Source organism: Mustela lutreola, chromosome 9, assembly GCF_030435805.1.
Source record: "Mustela lutreola isolate mMusLut2 chromosome 9, mMusLut2.pri, whole genome shotgun sequence".
Taxonomy (NCBI): domain Eukaryota; kingdom Metazoa; phylum Chordata; class Mammalia; order Carnivora; family Mustelidae; genus Mustela; species Mustela lutreola.
Window position 1 is genome coordinate 125,261,939 of NC_081298.1, and position 17,581 is coordinate 125,279,519.

A 17,581-nucleotide genomic window follows, 5' to 3' on the forward strand; every position below is an offset into this window, starting at 1 on the left:
AGCTGCCAGGCAGATGCAGACCTTGAGACCTAGGATCTGCAGCTCTGAATCCACATCCCCCTCAAACTCCTAATACCGTATTTCTCTGAATCAAAGATGCATCATTTACTTTGTTTTAGATAGCACGAGTGGGGTGTGGCAGAGGGAGAAGAAGAGCGAATCTAAGGCAGATCCGCACCCAGTGCAGAGTCCAATGCAGAACTTGATCTCACAATCCTAGTTCACGTGCTGAGCCGAAAATTAATAAGAGTCAGATGCTTTACCCACCAAGTCACCCAGGTACCCCAGATACATCATTTAAAACTTCACATGCAGGGGCGCCTGAATGGCTCAGCGAGTTAACCCTCTGCCTTCGCTTGGGTCATGATCTCAGGGTCCTGGGATGGAGCCCTGCATCAGGCTCTCTGCTCAGCAGGGAGCCTGCTTCACCCTCTCTCTCTGCCTGCCTCTCTGCCTACTTGTGATCTCTCTCTCTGTGTCAAATAAATAAATAAAAATTTAAAAAAATATATAAAACTTGATATGCAACCCAATTTCTAAGATAATAAAATGTGATTATATATATGTTTAGGAATTGATGAAACCTACTGACTTGGCTTAACCGGCTAGATTCTTCTCTTTAGGAGCTTTCATCTAGAGGAGGAGACTCTGCTTTCTTCCTGGCTTCCTTCTGGCCCCAGCTCCGGCCTCTGGATTTGCCCTTCCAGCTCTGGTCCCAGGTCTGCCCCCTCCCTCACAGAGCCTCCCTCCCTCTCAGTCGGGACCTCACCGGCCTCTGAACTCCACTTCAAATCACATCCTTTATCTTCACCGAGGTACTCAATTAGCTGAGCCACAGTGGTGTCCAACCTCCCCCAATTTCAGTCTGTTAGGCGTTCTGCCTCAGATCCCCTTTTATAGTTTTCATAGTTCTGGCTCTAGCATCTAGCAAGCACTCAGCAGGTACCTGTCGCCTGAGTGAAAATGAGAGGCCCAGGAGGAAAAAGCAATGTCTGAGGAGGAATGCTGGCTGTGAGGGCGGTCCGGGAAGTGGGCAGCCAGGAAGGGTGGAGCCCGCCTCACCTTCATCCAGCACTTTTCCTCCAGGCTGCTGCTGCCTGAGCCCCGCACCTTGAGGTAGCAGTCGACGGCACGGCTATACTCTCCAGCCTGCTCCCACTGGCGAGCTTGGTCCACGAACCCCTCCATGCCCCTGAGATGAGAGTACACGTGACCAGGACAAGCTGGGCAGCGTGGCCTATCCCGTGCACACCTTGTGACCCAAGCTCCAGCCCTGCCCACACTTGCTGCTTCCTGGCGTCATACCTGGCCCCTTTCTTGGTAGCCTCCCGCTCATACTCTTCCCTCAGAACCTCCAGCTGACCCCGCACATAGTCCTTGTAGATCCACAGAGCGTCGCTCCATAATCCAGCCTCCTGCTCAGATTTCCAGGTATCAGGAAGGCAGAGGCCGGCATGACACCTTCCCACTGCCACACAGGTGCTCTATACTATGGGCCACGGATCCCTAGGTCCTTGCACCTCTCTTCTCCTCCTTGTCTCCTTCCCCCTCTCCAGTGCTAACTCTCTGGATCTTTCCCAGTAGTATTGGTTAGTGTAGTGCTCTGTGGGTTCTTACATTCTCTTGCCCTACCTCATAATAATTGAAGGGCAGGCCCGGTCTCTGGGCCCGAAGCAGCAGCCCTTCTGCTTTCTGAATGTCCTTCTCCTCCAAGGCCCCCCGGGCCTGCCCCACAAGCGCCTCGGCGACAGTGTCAGGATCGTGGGCCTCGGCCACTTGCTGAGCTGCTTCCCAGGCCTGGTTATGGACGAATCTGCTCCCAGAAGAGGACACAGGAGGCTCAGCACAGGACTGAGGCCTCAATAGTGGGAGACAGACAGCCATATCAGAGGGGGTAGAAGATTTATTGGTACTAGGTTCAGGTGAAGGTGGCCATGCCAGGTCCTCGGGCTGCGGTTGGGAGGACGGGTGTAAGGAATTGACGGGTAACTCACATGAGGACTGCTTCCTTGGGCGTACCAGCCCTGATGAATTCAGCTTTGGCCTCTTCAAATTTACCCTGTAGGGACAGAAGGGCAGCCGCACACGATCAGAAGCAGATTGCCATCATGGCAGCCGGGAGACAGGAGGAGGTCCAGGTTAAAAGCAAGGGAGGAGGAGCAGGTACATAGCATATGGGAGATGCATCTCAGGGGTTTTGTGCTTGAGGGCCAGCCGGGAGAGTTCAAAAGCAAATTCAAATGAGCTGAAATGGAAGGTGTAGGTAAGGTCTGCCTACTCAGTACTTTCATTTTATAAGAGGCGGAGCAGGGCAAGAGAAAACAAATAGGGTAGAGACGGGGCCAGGGGAGGGAAAGGACAGACTGAGAAGACAACCCATGTGAAGTGACACAGAAGCACACAGACACGTAAAGGAGGACGGGGTCAGGGGACACTTGGAAAAGCCTGTGCTTCCTGCGACCAGTGGGCATAAAGGAATGGGATGGGCGCGAGGCAGGGGACCGCAGTGAGCCTCCCAGCACTACTCTGCCTCGGGAGCGAGGGCTCTGGGTTCTCCACCACTTCCTCCTGAGCCACATTTATACTAGCAGAAAAACTGTCTCTCTAAAACATTGACTACCCTCAGCCATCTGACTCCATGCAGGATTATTACTGGTCTTTGTAACATTTGCTTAAGAAAAGCTCTTTTTGCATTTAACAGAAGCCCACTTCTGTTACTCAGAAGTCAATTACTGGCTTAGTGCACCTTCACTTTAAAAGCTCTTCTCTCTGGGGCACCTGCCTGGCTCAGTCTGTAGAATGAGGGACCCTTGATCTGAGGTTGAGTTCAAGCCCCACACTGGCTATAGTAATTGCTTAAAAAGGTCTTTTTGAAAAAGAAGGAAAAACGCGGATCACTTTCCATCTTCTTAGAACAGCTAAACACTGTTCTGAGGCCCCGGGGAACAGGGGCAGAGCTACTGATTCATTCCTTGCCTCTCCATCACGTTCTTCCAAGGATTTCTTCACTCCTGCCTCCATTTTCAGAAACACTTCTCAGCTATACAGCCGTTTTCCTTGTCTATGTAGAAGCTCTGTCTCGAAAGGGTCCAGGGGAGAGAAGCGTGGGGCTTCATCAGTTGTCGGCGGCGTGGTCCACGGCAGCTGCCTGGAGTCCGAGCTTAGTGAGCAGTCTCACTGAGGATGCTCCTCCCAGGCTCTTTGCCCACAGATAGGCCACGTGCTTGTGGGCATCAGCTCCTCTGTGAGCCTTGGGAACCTGTGAAGCAAAGCCATTTGGCAATCCTCCCATGCAGGGCCACAGGGCTGCTCCCTTCCCCTCTCTGACCGGATTGCAGCGTTGACAAAGGTCAGGTCTTTCTACTAGAACAGGGATACAGCTCAGTTTTGGGGTCTGTTAGCCATAGCCCGCTCAGGGTCCAAGGATGGACTTCAGGTAGTCCACAGACCCCTCCTACCGCATGTGAAATTTTGCCTGTCGGTATGGGTGTTTTTCATAGAGACCCACGACCAGTTCAGAATGCGTCACTTGAGAGTGGGGAAGAAGGACGGGCGTATCCACAGAGTGACCTGGACTCCTTACCCGGTAGGCCTCCTCCCAAAGCCCATTGGACCGGTCCATGTTCACTGTTGCCGTCCACTCCTGAGCCTCGAGGTAGTGATACTCGGCCTCCAGCTCCTGGCGAAAGGAGGGTCAGGATGGGGCGAGGGGGACGTGGGGCCTGTTCGGGGAAGAGATGGCCGAGACCGGAGAAGGGCTCACCTTGCCCAGGCGTAGGTGTGTGTCACTGAGGAGATCTGGGTGGTGCTTCCCTACCAGGCGGATCATATCATCATCCAGCTTGTGCTCCCTCTCCCTCTGGCGTTCCCCTGCTCCTGTGCGGACACTCTGTCAAATAAGTGAACAAAATTTTAAAAAAGAGAAAAAGAATGAAGGGATCAATGAATAATAAATGGAAGGAAAAAAGGAAAAGGGAGAGAAAACAGAAAAGTGGGCTCAGGAACTAAGAAATTACCTTGCAATGTCATACACGGTGAGTTCAGAGGCCCTAAAGCAATGTCATGCACCTGCGTAATTCTAAACTCTCCAGTTAACAACATACAGGTAATAAAGCTTTTTCTGTTTTGTTTTAGAGAGGGATGGAGACACGGGTGGGGCAGAGGGAGAGGGAAAGACAGAATCTTCAACAGACTCCATGCCCAGCGTGGAGCCCCTCGGGGTGCTTGATCTCACAAGCCTGAGATCATGACGTGAGCTGAAATCAAGAGTCCGACACTTAAGACTGAGCTATCCAGGCGCCCCAGGTAGTAAAGTTTTAAATCAGGAAGATGGAAGTGGCGATCTCTGTACCCCTTCAATTTGGTGTTTAAATCTTTTTTACAGTAAGCTGGAAGGGCTATAGCAGGAAAGTTGCCAAAGAGTTGCCTGATACACTCTGTTCTCCAGAACAGCTCTGCCAGGGGTTCAATTTGGCACTGTGGCAGTGTCCAGAAGGAGATTTTGGTGCAGCAGGCTATCAGCTGCTGACCTGGCTAGGTCCCACACATGTCAACTCAAACTCATTCTTGTAAATGCTTCTCCGGAGGCAGCAGTCAAACTGTTCCACTCCACCAGAGTGTGCCCTAGAAGGGAAAGCGACAACATAAAAGGTAACAGGCATCAGAAGGATATCTGGAGACACCCTTGAAACCCAAGTTCTAGAATCTAGGACAGAGTTAGCAGTAAAAGGGCTGGCAGTTTGGGGAAGTACCAGATGGAAAGAGGTGGCACTCACAGGACGCCAGGATAGTGATGGGAGGAAACGGAGAAATCAGCCCCGCCTACAGAATTCTTTGTCTCTTTTGGCTTCCCATAAAGTGTGAATTTCTCTTTCCTGCCGTTAATGTCCTATTTTTAGGTTGAAGTCAAAAGGGAAGAGGAGAGTCTCTAGTTTCAGGGAGAGTGCTTTAGGCTAAGGCCGGATTTTTCCTAGGTTGGAGAAAGTCACCCAGGCAGAAAGGGATTACTAGTAAAACGCACCGCACAGAGTCGAGCCATCCCGTTTCCAGGCCAAGGCAGTGACGGTATATACGTTGGCAATCTCCTTGCGCTTTGCCTCTTCCCAGATGCTTCTTCGAGGGCTCCAGTTGAGTACCCGAAGTCTGAAATTAAGGAGGTGGATTTCAGAAGAGATGGAAACTGAGCAAAAGGGTGGAAATGGGTGCGTAACAGAAGGCAATGAGTCTCGCTGTAGTAGAGAAGAGAGGAAGTGAGAGAGAACACACATGCTAGGGAATCTCATAGGAGAGGACACAAAGGTTCAAAGGAAGGAAGGTGGGAAAATCAAGCCAAAAGTAAAATGGGGTGAGAGCGATAGGAGTGGGGAAAACAAAAGGAGATCATGGCTGGTGAGAAAAATGAGCTGTTAGCAAGGGAGAAAGAAGGAAAAAGAAACAGAAAACCGAAGGAAGAGACCCAGATGACATCGAAGGGGATAAAAGGACAGGACTAATAAAGCTGATGTGAGGGAACCGGGGCCCTTTATTTATTTTATTTATTTAATTCACCCTTCCATCATCCATCCCTTCCTTCCTTCCTTCCTTCACCAAACACTTAAGCATACATTATGTACTGCATGCTAATTTAGCCACCGGAGATTTCAAAAAAACAAAAACAAAAACAAAAGCGAATAGGCCCTCTTCTCATGGGCATTTCAGTTTAGCCAGTTAACTATAAACACCAAAGTGTAATATCATGCGACAAACACTGAGCCAGTGGTCTGAAAAGAGGCAATGGTAATACAAAGAGAGTGGAGATGAATTCCACTGTGGAGTCCCAGGCAGAGGCACAGAGACACAAAATCCTGGTGTATTGTGGAACTGCCAGAGTCCCAACAGATGGTGGGAGCAGGAAAAGGGAAGTGAGTGAATTAAAACCTGAGGATCTCTTCAAACCTATACTTGCTTTCCAACCATTCTCCCACTCTGGTTGAAAATAAGTGGGCTAGAGCAAGTGTACACAGGGAAAGTAGGCAGAAGATGCATATGGAAAGGGACCCACCTGTCATAACTTCCCAACACAACAGACTGGCCCCCAGGGCTTGCAGCAGAGGTGGTGAACTCCCGCTCCTGAGGGTCACGGCTGTAATCAAAAGTTTGTAGCACGTGGCCTTCCTTTCCATAGGCTACAATTCTGCGATCACAGCCTGCAGCCACGATGCTGTTGGTTGCCCAAGCCAAGGCATAGGGCGGGCATGGGTGGATAACCGACTTCCCCTAAGACAGAAGTAAAGGGTTCCAATCGCTCTGACTCTGACAGCCTCAGCCAGAGGTTCTTCCTTTCTAGGAAAAATTTATACCCTGTATAAATCTTCCAACATTTTCCCACCCAAGCACATCCTAATCTAGACAACTTCACAAACTGTCGTTAGGTTTTATACTCTTACACACGTATGTATGACATACACACACACATCTGACATTGTCCGCAAGAGGAAACCTCAAAAGGCTTGTATGTTGAGTTCTTTAGTAAACATCTATAAGGCCCCCAAAGGGACATATCCTACATTATCTAACACTGGGTAGGTCCACATGGAGCATACAACTCTTTCTTTACAGAAGAAATAAATTTAATTATTACATGAGTAATTCTTTTTTTTTAAACTCTTTTGGCTTCCAATAAAGTACGAATTTCTCTTTCCTGCCTTTAATGTCATATTTTTAGGTTGGAGTCAAAAGGGAAGAAGAGATTCTCTAGTTTCAAGAGGAGAGTGCTGTAGGCTAAGGCCAGAATTTTCCTAGTTTGCAGAAAGCCATCCAGGCAGAAAGGGGTTACTTTCTTTCTTTTTCTTTCTTTTTAAATTTTAGTTATTTAAGGCATCTCTACACCTAATGTGGTACTCAAACTCACAACCCTGAGATCAAGAGTCACATGATCCACCAACTGAGCCTGCCAGGCACCCCTCTATGAGTAATTCTTAAGGAAAGTTCTTCAAACAATAGAGAAGTACATCAAGTAAAACATAAATATTCCTTGTATCCCCCACCTTTTCCCTTTCCTCTCTTGAGAATGACTTTTTTAAATGATTTATACATATAAATACACTTTTTACATAGATAATAATTTTCACTTTCCCTTACTCTCAGAATCCTATCCCCTCGATTCCTCATTGCCCACAAATATTAAGCTGTGGCCTCCCGAATAAAAATCTTCTCTGTGAATGCATCTAAATGTGCCCCCGCCAACCACCTCAATCTTAATGTTCAACCTCCCCTAGGAGGGATCTTGGATTTCTTTACCCCCATCTCACAGCATCCTTTCGTCATACCCGTGACTCTCCAGAGCCTTCATCTTCGAGGAAATACCTAACAATGGTGCCATCTGCATGACCAGAGAGAATTCCTTTCCCAGAGGAACTAAACAAGTGTGTGAATTAAAGGAAGAGGAAGAGATTACTCTGTCTCCCCAATAAATCCTGCTTCTGTGTCAAACATTACCCTACCTGGGCTCCCTGCTACCAGTCCACCCCATCTTCCATATTATAGTCTCCAATGAGACTACAGACCCCATGAATAGGTTGACACACAGAGTACTCTCTTCACCTTCATGTCAGCTGGTTTGGTGGAGAATTTATCTCTCCGCTCCCCATGTATCATATAGCACCACCACTCGGTACACTGTGCAGACCGCAAACTTGGCATTGTTCTGGGACCAAGCCATGCAAGTCACCTTTGCAGCTCCATCCTGCAGAGGCAGAGGGGGCAAAAATAAGCGCAGCTGTTCGTCTAGAGTGACAAAAGAATTTTGGTTCCTTTAGCTCTACTGTGACTTTGGTCAATTCTCCACATCATAGTCCTTAAAACAAAAGATGCACCCTGGTCTCCACAGCTATAAACCTCTGGCCCAGGAGAACAAGGTGCTTTAGAAACCCATAATGCAAATACACTTCAAGGTGACTCACAGAATGAAGTGTACCGATGGGCCCTTGCAATGGCCTTGCTCCCTCATAGCTCAAATGAAATAAATTCATTACTCTGTCTCACCAAGAAATCACACTTCTATGTCAAAGATTACCCTACCTGGGCTCCCTGCTACCAGTCCTCCCCATCTTCCATATTATAGTCTCCCAGTCCCGACTTCCCCATCGCTTCTTCCTATGTCTCTCAGCTTGGGATACTGCTCTTCCTTACTCACTTTGTTGTCAGTGATACCATGTAAGAATCTGTCCCATAGATGGTAGATGATTTATTAGTTTTAGTGTTTTCTAAAGAAACCTGAAAATGGGAAAATGGATACAAGGTTCCTTTCAATCCCACCCAGATCCTAAGGAAAGAAAAAGAAATAACAAAAAAACGGTCCTTCCATTTTCTCCCCCAATATATAACTTGACCCTAAGGGAGACATTTAACTGTATTTCTCTCTCCAGAACCGTTATCCCCACCCACAGCCTCTCCTGTGTTTCTCTTCCTCCTTTACCTTCCCTTCAGCCAGTCCAAAAACAATGATGTGCCGCTCTGCTGGCCACTGCAGACAGGTGACAGCACTCTGCAAGGAGGAAATCATGAAAAGGATAACCCTGTCCATGTCGCCCAGCGCACTTATAACAAACTGAACCCCTGCCACTTGCCATCGCCCCAGTCGCCTAAGCGGAGAAGAGGACACAGCCAGGCTCACGGGGGAAAGCAAGGAGGAGGGGCAGCCACGCAGCACCATCCTCCATCCTCTCAGCTGGAAAGGTCAGATGGACAAGTGAAAAATGCAACTTCCGGTTACATTTACAGGTAGCCATATTGATATAGGTTTGCTCATCCAAATCTCCCCGAGAAAGGTCTGAACTTTACCGTCTAGATGAATTTGTTACAGATGACTTTCTTGTCACCCCTGCCAAATAAAAGGAGGGAAAACACATTAAAAACACTTTCATAAAGAAAGTGCCACACGTGATGCTGGGAGAAGGGAAGAAAGACCTGATACGTTCCCTGCTCCCCCTAATGTTGCCTACCCTGCCATAAGAGCCTTGAAAGGAGGCATAAAATGGAGCCCGAGCAGTTTTAGAACAGGAACAAAGATGCTGTGTCACCAAGGGCTCCCATCACAGGTCCTCATGCTGACCTTAGGCTGATTCCCCCAGGGATGGGATCTCACAACACGAGGCAGGCACAGATAGGGAATCAGCAACAGACTCGGGAAGGCCTTTGCTCTCCACGTCCCAGCCTGGACCATCACCTTCTCTTCTCCCCTTTCCCCAGTGAGACATTTCTTCCTGCCTTCCCCTTCTTTTCCAGGTCACCCCCACCTCCCAGTCTCTATCCTCACCAATCTTCGCCTATCTTGTACACATAGATGATGCTGTCGGTCTGTCCTATGGCAATTTTAGTGGAATCGGGAGAAAAAGCCATGCCCTTCACCATATAGCTCTTCCTGCCATACTACGAGTTAAAAATGGAAAAGAAAAACAAAAGTCATGAGCACACATGGTAGAGAAAAGGGAAGAAAAGGTGTTTGTGTGACTCTATTGAGCGTGAGGGATTTATCTTGAGAAAAGATGGGGCAGGCCATTTCCTAGGCAGATGGCTGGGGAAGTTAGTTAGGAAGTTTTCCAGATTCCTAAGACCCCATGAACAGGTTGACACACAGAGTACTCTCTTCACCTTCAAGGTAGCTGGTTTGGTGGGGAATTTGTCTCTCCGCTCCCCATGTCATCGTATAGCAACACCACTGGGTCCATTGTGCAGACCGCAAACTTGGCATTGTTCTGGGACCAAGCCATGCAGGTCACCTTTGCAGCTCCATCCTGCAGAGGCAGAGGCGGCAAAAATAAGCGCAGCTGTTCGTCTAGAGTGACAAATAATTTTGGGTCCATTAGCTCTACTGTGACTTTGGTCAAATCTCCACATCATAGTCCTTAAAACAAAAGATGCATCCTGGTCTCCAAGGCTATAAAACTCTGGCCCAGGAGAACAAGGTGCTTTAGAAACCCATAATGCAAATACACTTGGAGGTGACATGCAGAATCAAGTGTACTGATGTGCCCTTGCAATGGCCTTGCTCCCTCATAGCTCAACTGAAATAAAATCAATTGGTCTGATAAGTTTCTTCTTTTTTAATAGGTTCTGGTATTCGGCCATTCATTCAATATATACATTTTTCAATATATACATTTTTTTCATTCAATATTATTTTTTAAAGGTTTTATTTATTTATTTGACAGAGAGACAGCGAGAAAGGGAACACAAGAAGGGGGAGCAAGAGGGAGAAGCAGGCTTCCCAGTGAGCAGGGAGCCCAATGTGGGACTCAATCCCATGACCCTGGATCATGACCTAGCTGAAGACACTTCATGAGTTAGCCACCCAAGCACTCCTCATTCAATATTTTTTGAATACCACACTGAGAAAGGCATGTAGTCAGGGGCTGAGAGGAAGACAAAGAGCAAAATACGGTCCCTGTCCCCAGGCTAATAACATGTGCAAACAGGAAAAATCCCATTAGAGAGGCCTGTAAAAAGCACGATGATAATTTGGAGAAGCCTGAAATCTGAAATCGTTTTATGTTTAAATGACCAACTTTAAGGTTTGAAGAATTGGATGTAGTTAAATAGGGGAAGTTATCTGAAGAAGAAGGAATGATAGGAGCAAAGGCAAATCTCATTAAGAGACAGTAATTTAATACAGCTGAAACTATCTTGCAACTAGAACAGAAGAAGTAAGGCAGGAAAAACAGGGAGGCCAGCGCAAAAAAACTTTGAAATTTGGCCAAGGTGTTTAGGCTTATTTGGTAGGAAAAAGACAGTGAAAGTTCTGGAATGGGGAGTAAAACAATCAGAGTTGAGATTTAAGATGAAAGTGCCACCAGCTTATTTTTTTTAATCACCCCCCCCAAACTACGCACTGCTCAGATGTCCAATTTTGAAGTGATCATCTCCCAGTCGACTATTCTCTTCCACCTCTGTCCACCACCTGGTCCTCAACGGTTCTTCACTAGGTACTTCCCTCCTTGAAATAAAACATTTAGCCTCTAAATTAGCCAATTGTGTGATTAATTACTAGGGCTCCAGAGCTCTGGTTTGAAACTTTGTTACTTGTCACTCCTAACCCAGGTACCTCCAAAGTCCCAGGTTTAAAAGGCCTTTTTTTCCCCCTCCCCCCATCAAAATCCTCAGAGTCAGAAAACAGCCTCACCACCACCTTTACCCCCCCAACCACCGCTTGATTAAATTAGGTTTGAAGGCCTGAGGGTTCCTCGTTTTCCTAGCTCATCATCTTCCTTCATCATTTTGCCAATCCTGGGCCTTTGCTCTACCCTGTATCATGACATCCTATTTTGAAAGACTGAAGGGGATTTTCACTTCCAATTATTCCATTAGGGTAAAGGAATTTTTAAATTACAATTTCGGGGGCAGTTTCCTGAGCAATGAGCACTTCTCTCTTTTGTTCTAATTTCCCTCTATTCTCCTAATACCACATTCACTGTGAAGTCTTCCTCATCCCTCATAGCACTGCATGAGGATTCAATGGGGACCGGGAGTAGAATAATAAAAACTAACCTTTAACAAGATCTTTCCATAGACTAGGCAGTTTGATAGATGCTCAATATGCATTGTCCTTTTACTTCATAACGCTGAGACAGAGATGATTATGCATATTTTACAGATGGGGAACCTGAGGTTCAGAAAAGTTAAGTAATTGGCTCAAATTTACATACACATTCGTAAGGGGGTGGAACCAAGATTTATATCCCCGTATGTCTGACTCCACAAACCACAATCCTAACTCTTTAAATGATGCTGTCTGGCTACATAGCAAACATTCACTAATGGCAGATACTATCATTAGCTTTGTCTGAGTCTATCCTTTTTATTTTGAATGTTCTCTCTCGTCTATCAGATTCTACAGGGCTTTTTAGTTCGCGAAGGCTTTTGCGAACTCTTCCCCCAAACCCCCTCAGGTTGCTATCATTGTTACTCCCATTTTCCCAATGAAGCCGCTGGGTGGGCGCTCAGAGACTGTGTGCCCAGGGCTTCAGGTCAGCGGGATTGGACCATTTATTGAAAGTGCAGCTGGCACTACGGCTTGAGTGCTGGTCTCCTAGCTCCAAAACCCAGCCTCTCTTCAGCATGGTTCCTCTCCCGGTGCCCAGCCTTTTCCGAATCTGAGATCTGCATCATCAGAACGAACGGGAGGTCTTCCGCACTCCGTCTTGGGGGCTTTTACCTAAAGCGCTCGTTTATCTGGGCGCAGACATAGGTTCGCTGTTTCCATGTGCGCCCAGCACGGGGCCTCGTACACAACTGATGTCAAAGGAAACGGACGAAAGCTACCGCGGTTAGCGGTCCGTCCTGCTACTGCACACTACCGACCGAGCAGAGATTCCGCATACAGTAGGCGCTCACCATCGTGAGATTTCAGTTCCCCCCACTTCTCTGGGAACGTTAAGGCTGGCGGGGGAGGGAAGAGGCACGCAACTCCTCACCTGAGGGCTCAGCAGCGTCCTCAGGTGCTTCAACTGCCAGACGAACACCTGTCTCTCGGATGCCACCAATCAGCGACAACTCCCGTGGTTACCTAGACAACCCGTAACGCTGCCGCAGCGACTGCCGCTGACGCGAGTACAGCGAGACACACTTCGCAAAGTCACCACATAGCTTCGCTGTGAAGCAGAGAGAACGTGCGCAGGCGCCGTGACGTCTAGGGCGGGGCCGAGAGGACGCGAATCCTCTCTTCAACCAATCCTGTCGTCGCATGCAAACTCAAGCTGAAGCCACGCCCACGAGCCCTCCGCAAAGTCGAGGTCCTATGGGTCGCGGTCTTCCTCCCGCCTGGATTGTGAGTGAAGTGTGGCTGAATACTTCTTTTAATACTTACGACCCTGGAGGAAGGCAGGGCGGTTGCTTTCATACGTTTTGCAGCAGCCCGGGTTGAATCCAGATAGGCTCTATGATGTGCACGGGGTATCACAAGGCTAATAATGATAGCTAACCGATTCCTCAGGATGCGTCTGCCAGGTACCGTGCAAAAGGTTGTAGATGCATTATGTCATTTAATCTCAAAGACAGCTTTTGAAGGGGATGGCATTATTAGTTCCATTTCTCATGCCAGGAGACTCGGGATTAGAGGGGTCCCTTAACAAATGAACAGAAAGGATGTAACTGGGATTCAACCCAGAGCTGATGCATTGAAACAGCCTTTATATTCTGAACTCGTAGCTCCCTATATCTATGCCATGCTTCTATACCCCGTGCCACTTCCATCCCAAGAGATGAGGTGTCCAGAGTCTGCGATGTGAGTGTTTCCGCGCCAGTGGCCAGTGAGAGGTACTACTGCAGAACTGGGTAGCAGTGGATCAAAGACTGCTGCCCAGATCTGGATGCTTTTGTGGTTCAAGGCGGAGGGCAAATGAGAACGGGGCTTATCTGATAGGATGAAGTTAAGTCTTGTGATACGTGGGATTGGAGCTTGGTGAGGTAAAAAGGATAATGACTTCTTGATCTGTTTGGATTGGGGTCCCTTTCAGAATTACTGGTCTAAATTCTTGGAACATGCCAGAGAGGCTGAGATGCAGAAAAGGAGCGTTCATACACCTGCTCTGGAAAGATCAGTGGTTTCCTCTGGAAAAACAGTGGTTTTTCTCTCACTGGCACCATCCCCTCCACCCCCCTTTGGAATTTAGGAAACAGTAGAGGAAAGCCTCTATTTTCACAGGAAGGAAGTAGCCCCAGAGCCCAAAGTATAAGTCTTTTGACAGGGGAGTTCCAACCCTTCAGTTTTATTTCCATCCTCCTCCTCTGGATATAGTGGCAGAGAGTGAATATAAAGTCATATACACTTTACAGTTATTATTGACTTTGACCGAATCAGCGAGACAGAGGCAGACAGAAATAAAAGGAAAAGTGAGTTCGGGAAAGACTAGGAGTACAGGAGTGCACAGGATAGGAGCACGTGGCACTGAAAGGTCTATTAGCGGAGCTTCTCTTTCATTTGCCTCAAAACACCGTTCAGTCCCTTTCTGGAAATTAACTCGAGGTTGATGGAGGAGTCAGAGGAATCAGTGGTGAAAAGCTTGGGTGTCAATGTGGGCAGTGAAGTTAAAAAGGTTACCGGCCCCTCACATGTGGTATGACCTTCGTTTCCACGGATGCAGGAGAATTTATATACCTCCCCTTCTTTTCCTTCTCCCCCCGTTCTCACTGAACAAAACAAAAGGAACTAGGGCTTCAGTTTTCTACACCCATTTCTGTCCTCTCCCCAACCCATTCAAGGCTACAGAAACAAAACAAACACCTTAAAACAATGTTAGTGCTCCTGTCGAATTGGTGGTGGTGAGAGGCCCTTGTGGTCAGGGGAGAGACAGTGGGGAAGTGTCTTCAGCTTACTGTACAGTATCCCAAACAGTCATCTCCAGTTTGTCCAAGAACATTTATTGGAAAAATGTCCAAGGGGTGAGGTCACCAGCAGCTGGGGGGCCACCAGGTGAGACGGGGAGCCCCTGAGACTCCGTGGAAGACATTGGAGTAGTGCAGTGCAGCATCTGCCTCCAGACCCAGACAATTCCTTTGAGTTGCTGGGGGAGGGGGAGTACCCAAAGAACCCTCCCCCTTTGAGACCCAGAGGCAAGATGTGAGGGCAGCTGGGGATGCCGAGAGTCCTGATGCAGGTGCAATGGGGGCCCATCTGGGACCTAGTGGGATACAGTTGAACAAGTGTCTGTCCCCCGGACCCGGGGGATGGAAGGACATATCCCATCTGATAGCCATTCCCCAGGTCCAGGGGCACAGACCCCAAGAGACCTACCTTCTGGCCCTGCTGACAGTGGAAAGAGGATGGGCACCAGGCCTGAGATTGTGGGAGTGTCATTACCCTCTAGGAGATTACGGGATCCTTCAGTCTTGGGCAGATCACCAACTGAGGCTCTCCCTGACCCTGTCCCCATCCCCAGGGTGTTAGTGCATCTGTTTTTGAGTTCGGTTTCCTCACTCATACATACAGCGCGGGCAGAGGGCAGGCGGAGGCGCAGCGGGAGCGGGCCGCGGGGCTGCGGGGGACCCCAGAGCTCCGACGGGCCGCGTAGTCTCTCCCTGAGCGGGGGTCGGTGCCGGCGCGGCCTGGCCGCTGGCCGGAGTCCCGGTGCGGGAGGCAGTGAGGCCGCTCCGCCGGCCCCTGCAGCGGGATGTGACCGTCCCGGCCTTCTAGCCGCCGCCTTCTGCAGAGCTGGCCCCGCTTGCTCCGCCGCAGCTGAACCGGGACGTGCCGGCCCGCCCCGCCCCGCCGGGGTTCTTGCCGCCGTCATCCCCCTACCCTCCCCTCCCCTGACCCGGTTCTCCCGGGGCTCCTCCCACGACCCTCCCATTGGCGGCCTCCCCGGTCCCCTTGCCTCTGATCCTGGCTCCGTCCAAGGAGCCAGCCGGGGCGGGGCGGGGGCGGGGGGCGTAGAGAGAGGCGCAGGTGCGAGGGACTCGGGCTCCCGGGAGGGCCCCTTCCCTGCCCGGGTAGAATTAGCCAAGTTGGGAGGAGGAATCCCACTTCCCCTGCCAGAGGGGACAGAGTGGCGAGATAATTGATCTAAAATCTCCACTTGTACACTGCGTCAGCTTTTAAATCTCTTCCCCATTGGTAATCTGATATTGGTTCTCTTCGCTCTCATTCATTCTTTAATTTATTAAACAAATATTTATTGAGCGTCACCTAGGTGTCTGGGCACGGGAGGAGCTGGAGTCCAGCGGTTAAGACAGCAGGCTGGGTATATAGCGGGGAAGTCTAAATAAAGAGCAGCAACCTATGGTTTTTAGCTCTTCTTCCTGCCTGGTGTGCAGAAATTCGTCGTCTAAGTGTCAGGTTTCCTAAAACCAGAGCGTCCAGAACCTCATAGGGCTGTTGGCAGGATCCAGTGAGATAATGTTGGGGAATGTCTTTATAAATCTTATGACACTGTGTGAGTGAGGGATTATCATGAATTTGCTCCAGCGTGTTAGTTACTTCATTCGTTTAACCAACATAAATCCTTAAACTATTTCATGAGATCTGGAGTAACAACCTGGTGGGAGTCCCCTTTCTGTCAACTGTCTGATCTTCAGCAACGACCTAACTTCTCTGAGCCTTTGCTTTACCATCTGTAAAACGAGGGTGTCAGTGTGGTCTCCTTAGTGGGAATGCACCCAGTGAGATACTGCATGTGAAAAGTGCATTGTTCAGTGTAAATAACTGTTGGCTCATGTATTTAGGGCAGATACTTTGGTTTCTAATTCTCATTGCAGCATTTCTATTTCTGTGGCACTTTTTTCCCGTAAATTTCAGTTCAGCGTGTGTCCCCCTGGGGCTCCAAAGCTTCTGTTACCTTCCTTCGGAGATGAAAGAGTGAAATGGAGCAAGAGGGGCCCGGAGTACTGTGTGTTCTGGACATGTGATCAAGCCACGGCTCAGGTCCTCTGACCTCTGCTGTCCCTGAGGACCCTGATCTCTGGCCTGCTGTTTCATCCTTGTCCCAGAAGAATCCTCTGCTCAGGGATTCTCATTGTCCTGGGACTGGGTATTACCCTGCACTTCTGAGCTCCAGGTCCTCTGGAGAAGAGGTCATTATTTCCAAAGGTTAAGAGTAATGAACCTCAGGTTTGCCCCTTCATGGGGCAAAACAGAGGCTGGGCAGTGTGCATGTATGCAAAGAGGGAGCCCTAGAGCTTCCCTGGGGTGCCCAGAGGGATGGGGGCCCACTGATAGGGAAAGGGTGTGGGGAGAGATACTCAGAGGGGGCTGTGCTCGGAGAGGCCAGGGTACCTGGGTTAATCATCACTGTGGCTCAGATCAGGCCCCCGCCAGCTGGAAGCAGAGTTAGCGTGACAGAAGCGTTTGTGTAGCTGAAGATGGAGGTACGACAGGGTGTCCAGAGCATGAGACCATGCCAGGCACAAAATGGTTTCAACACGCGATTGAGACCCCAGAGCCTGGCAAGTGGGAGGTGAGACTCCCTCATCCCACCTTCTCCATGTTGGTCTTCTGCACTGATTCCTAGAATCATTTCTCTTCTGGACTTCCCTCCACCCTGGGTTTCTGTTTTCCCTCTCCTCCTTCCCATCTTCCTTCCTGACCTTCCCCTTTAGGCCCAGAGTACCAAGTTCAGGCTAAATCCTTGGATGCTGTGTGTGTGTGTGTGTGTGTGTGTCCCCAAACCTTGTGCCTGCTGCCGCTCCCACCTCCAGATCCAGAGGCGTGAGCGAGGCCTGGGCTTCCTGTCTGCATTCTTGTGCTCCCTTCCCTCTAGAGGTCTGGGTATGAGGCAGCCCTGCCAATCACAGAGGAGTCAAACCCACTGACCCAGGACCTCGACAAAGCAGATGCCGAGGAAATTGTTCCATTGCTGGGACAATGTGATGCTGAGATCTTCCAGGAGGAGCGGCAAGTCATGCCCACAGACTAGGTAACCCAGACCCATCCCCTGGACACTGAAAATAAAGATGCCAGCTCCATGCCAATGGTCCTTCGTGTTTGAGACCTGAGAGCCCCTCCACCACACCATTCATTCCTCCCCCTCCCCCAAATCCACTGTCCTTTTCTTGGCTTCTGATTCCCACCTGCTCCCTACAGAGACTGTATCGTGAGTCAGTTCTGACCACC

General features: G+C 49.2%; 1 protein-coding gene and 1 pseudogene across 1 annotated transcript; both read right to left on the reverse strand.

Moving 5' to 3' along the window:
- Positions 1-860: 860 nt before the first annotated feature.
- Positions 861-3,677, reverse strand: LOC131807253 (intraflagellar transport protein 172 homolog). The gene is made up of 6 exons (XM_059132418.1): positions 3,584-3,677; positions 2,977-3,259; positions 1,995-2,059; positions 1,633-1,813; positions 1,306-1,415; positions 861-1,192 (listed from the first exon to the last, which is right to left on the reverse strand). The coding sequence occupies exons 2-6, from the start codon at positions 3,019-3,021 to the stop codon at positions 925-927; spliced, it is 669 nt and encodes a 222-aa protein (XP_058988401.1). The 5' UTR covers positions 3,022-3,259; positions 3,584-3,677; the 3' UTR covers positions 861-924.
- An 85-nt stretch (positions 3,678-3,762) lies between these two features.
- On the reverse strand, positions 3,763-9,769 carry LOC131807260 (intraflagellar transport protein 172 homolog; annotated as a pseudogene).
- Between the last annotated feature and the right edge of the window lie 7,812 nt (positions 9,770-17,581).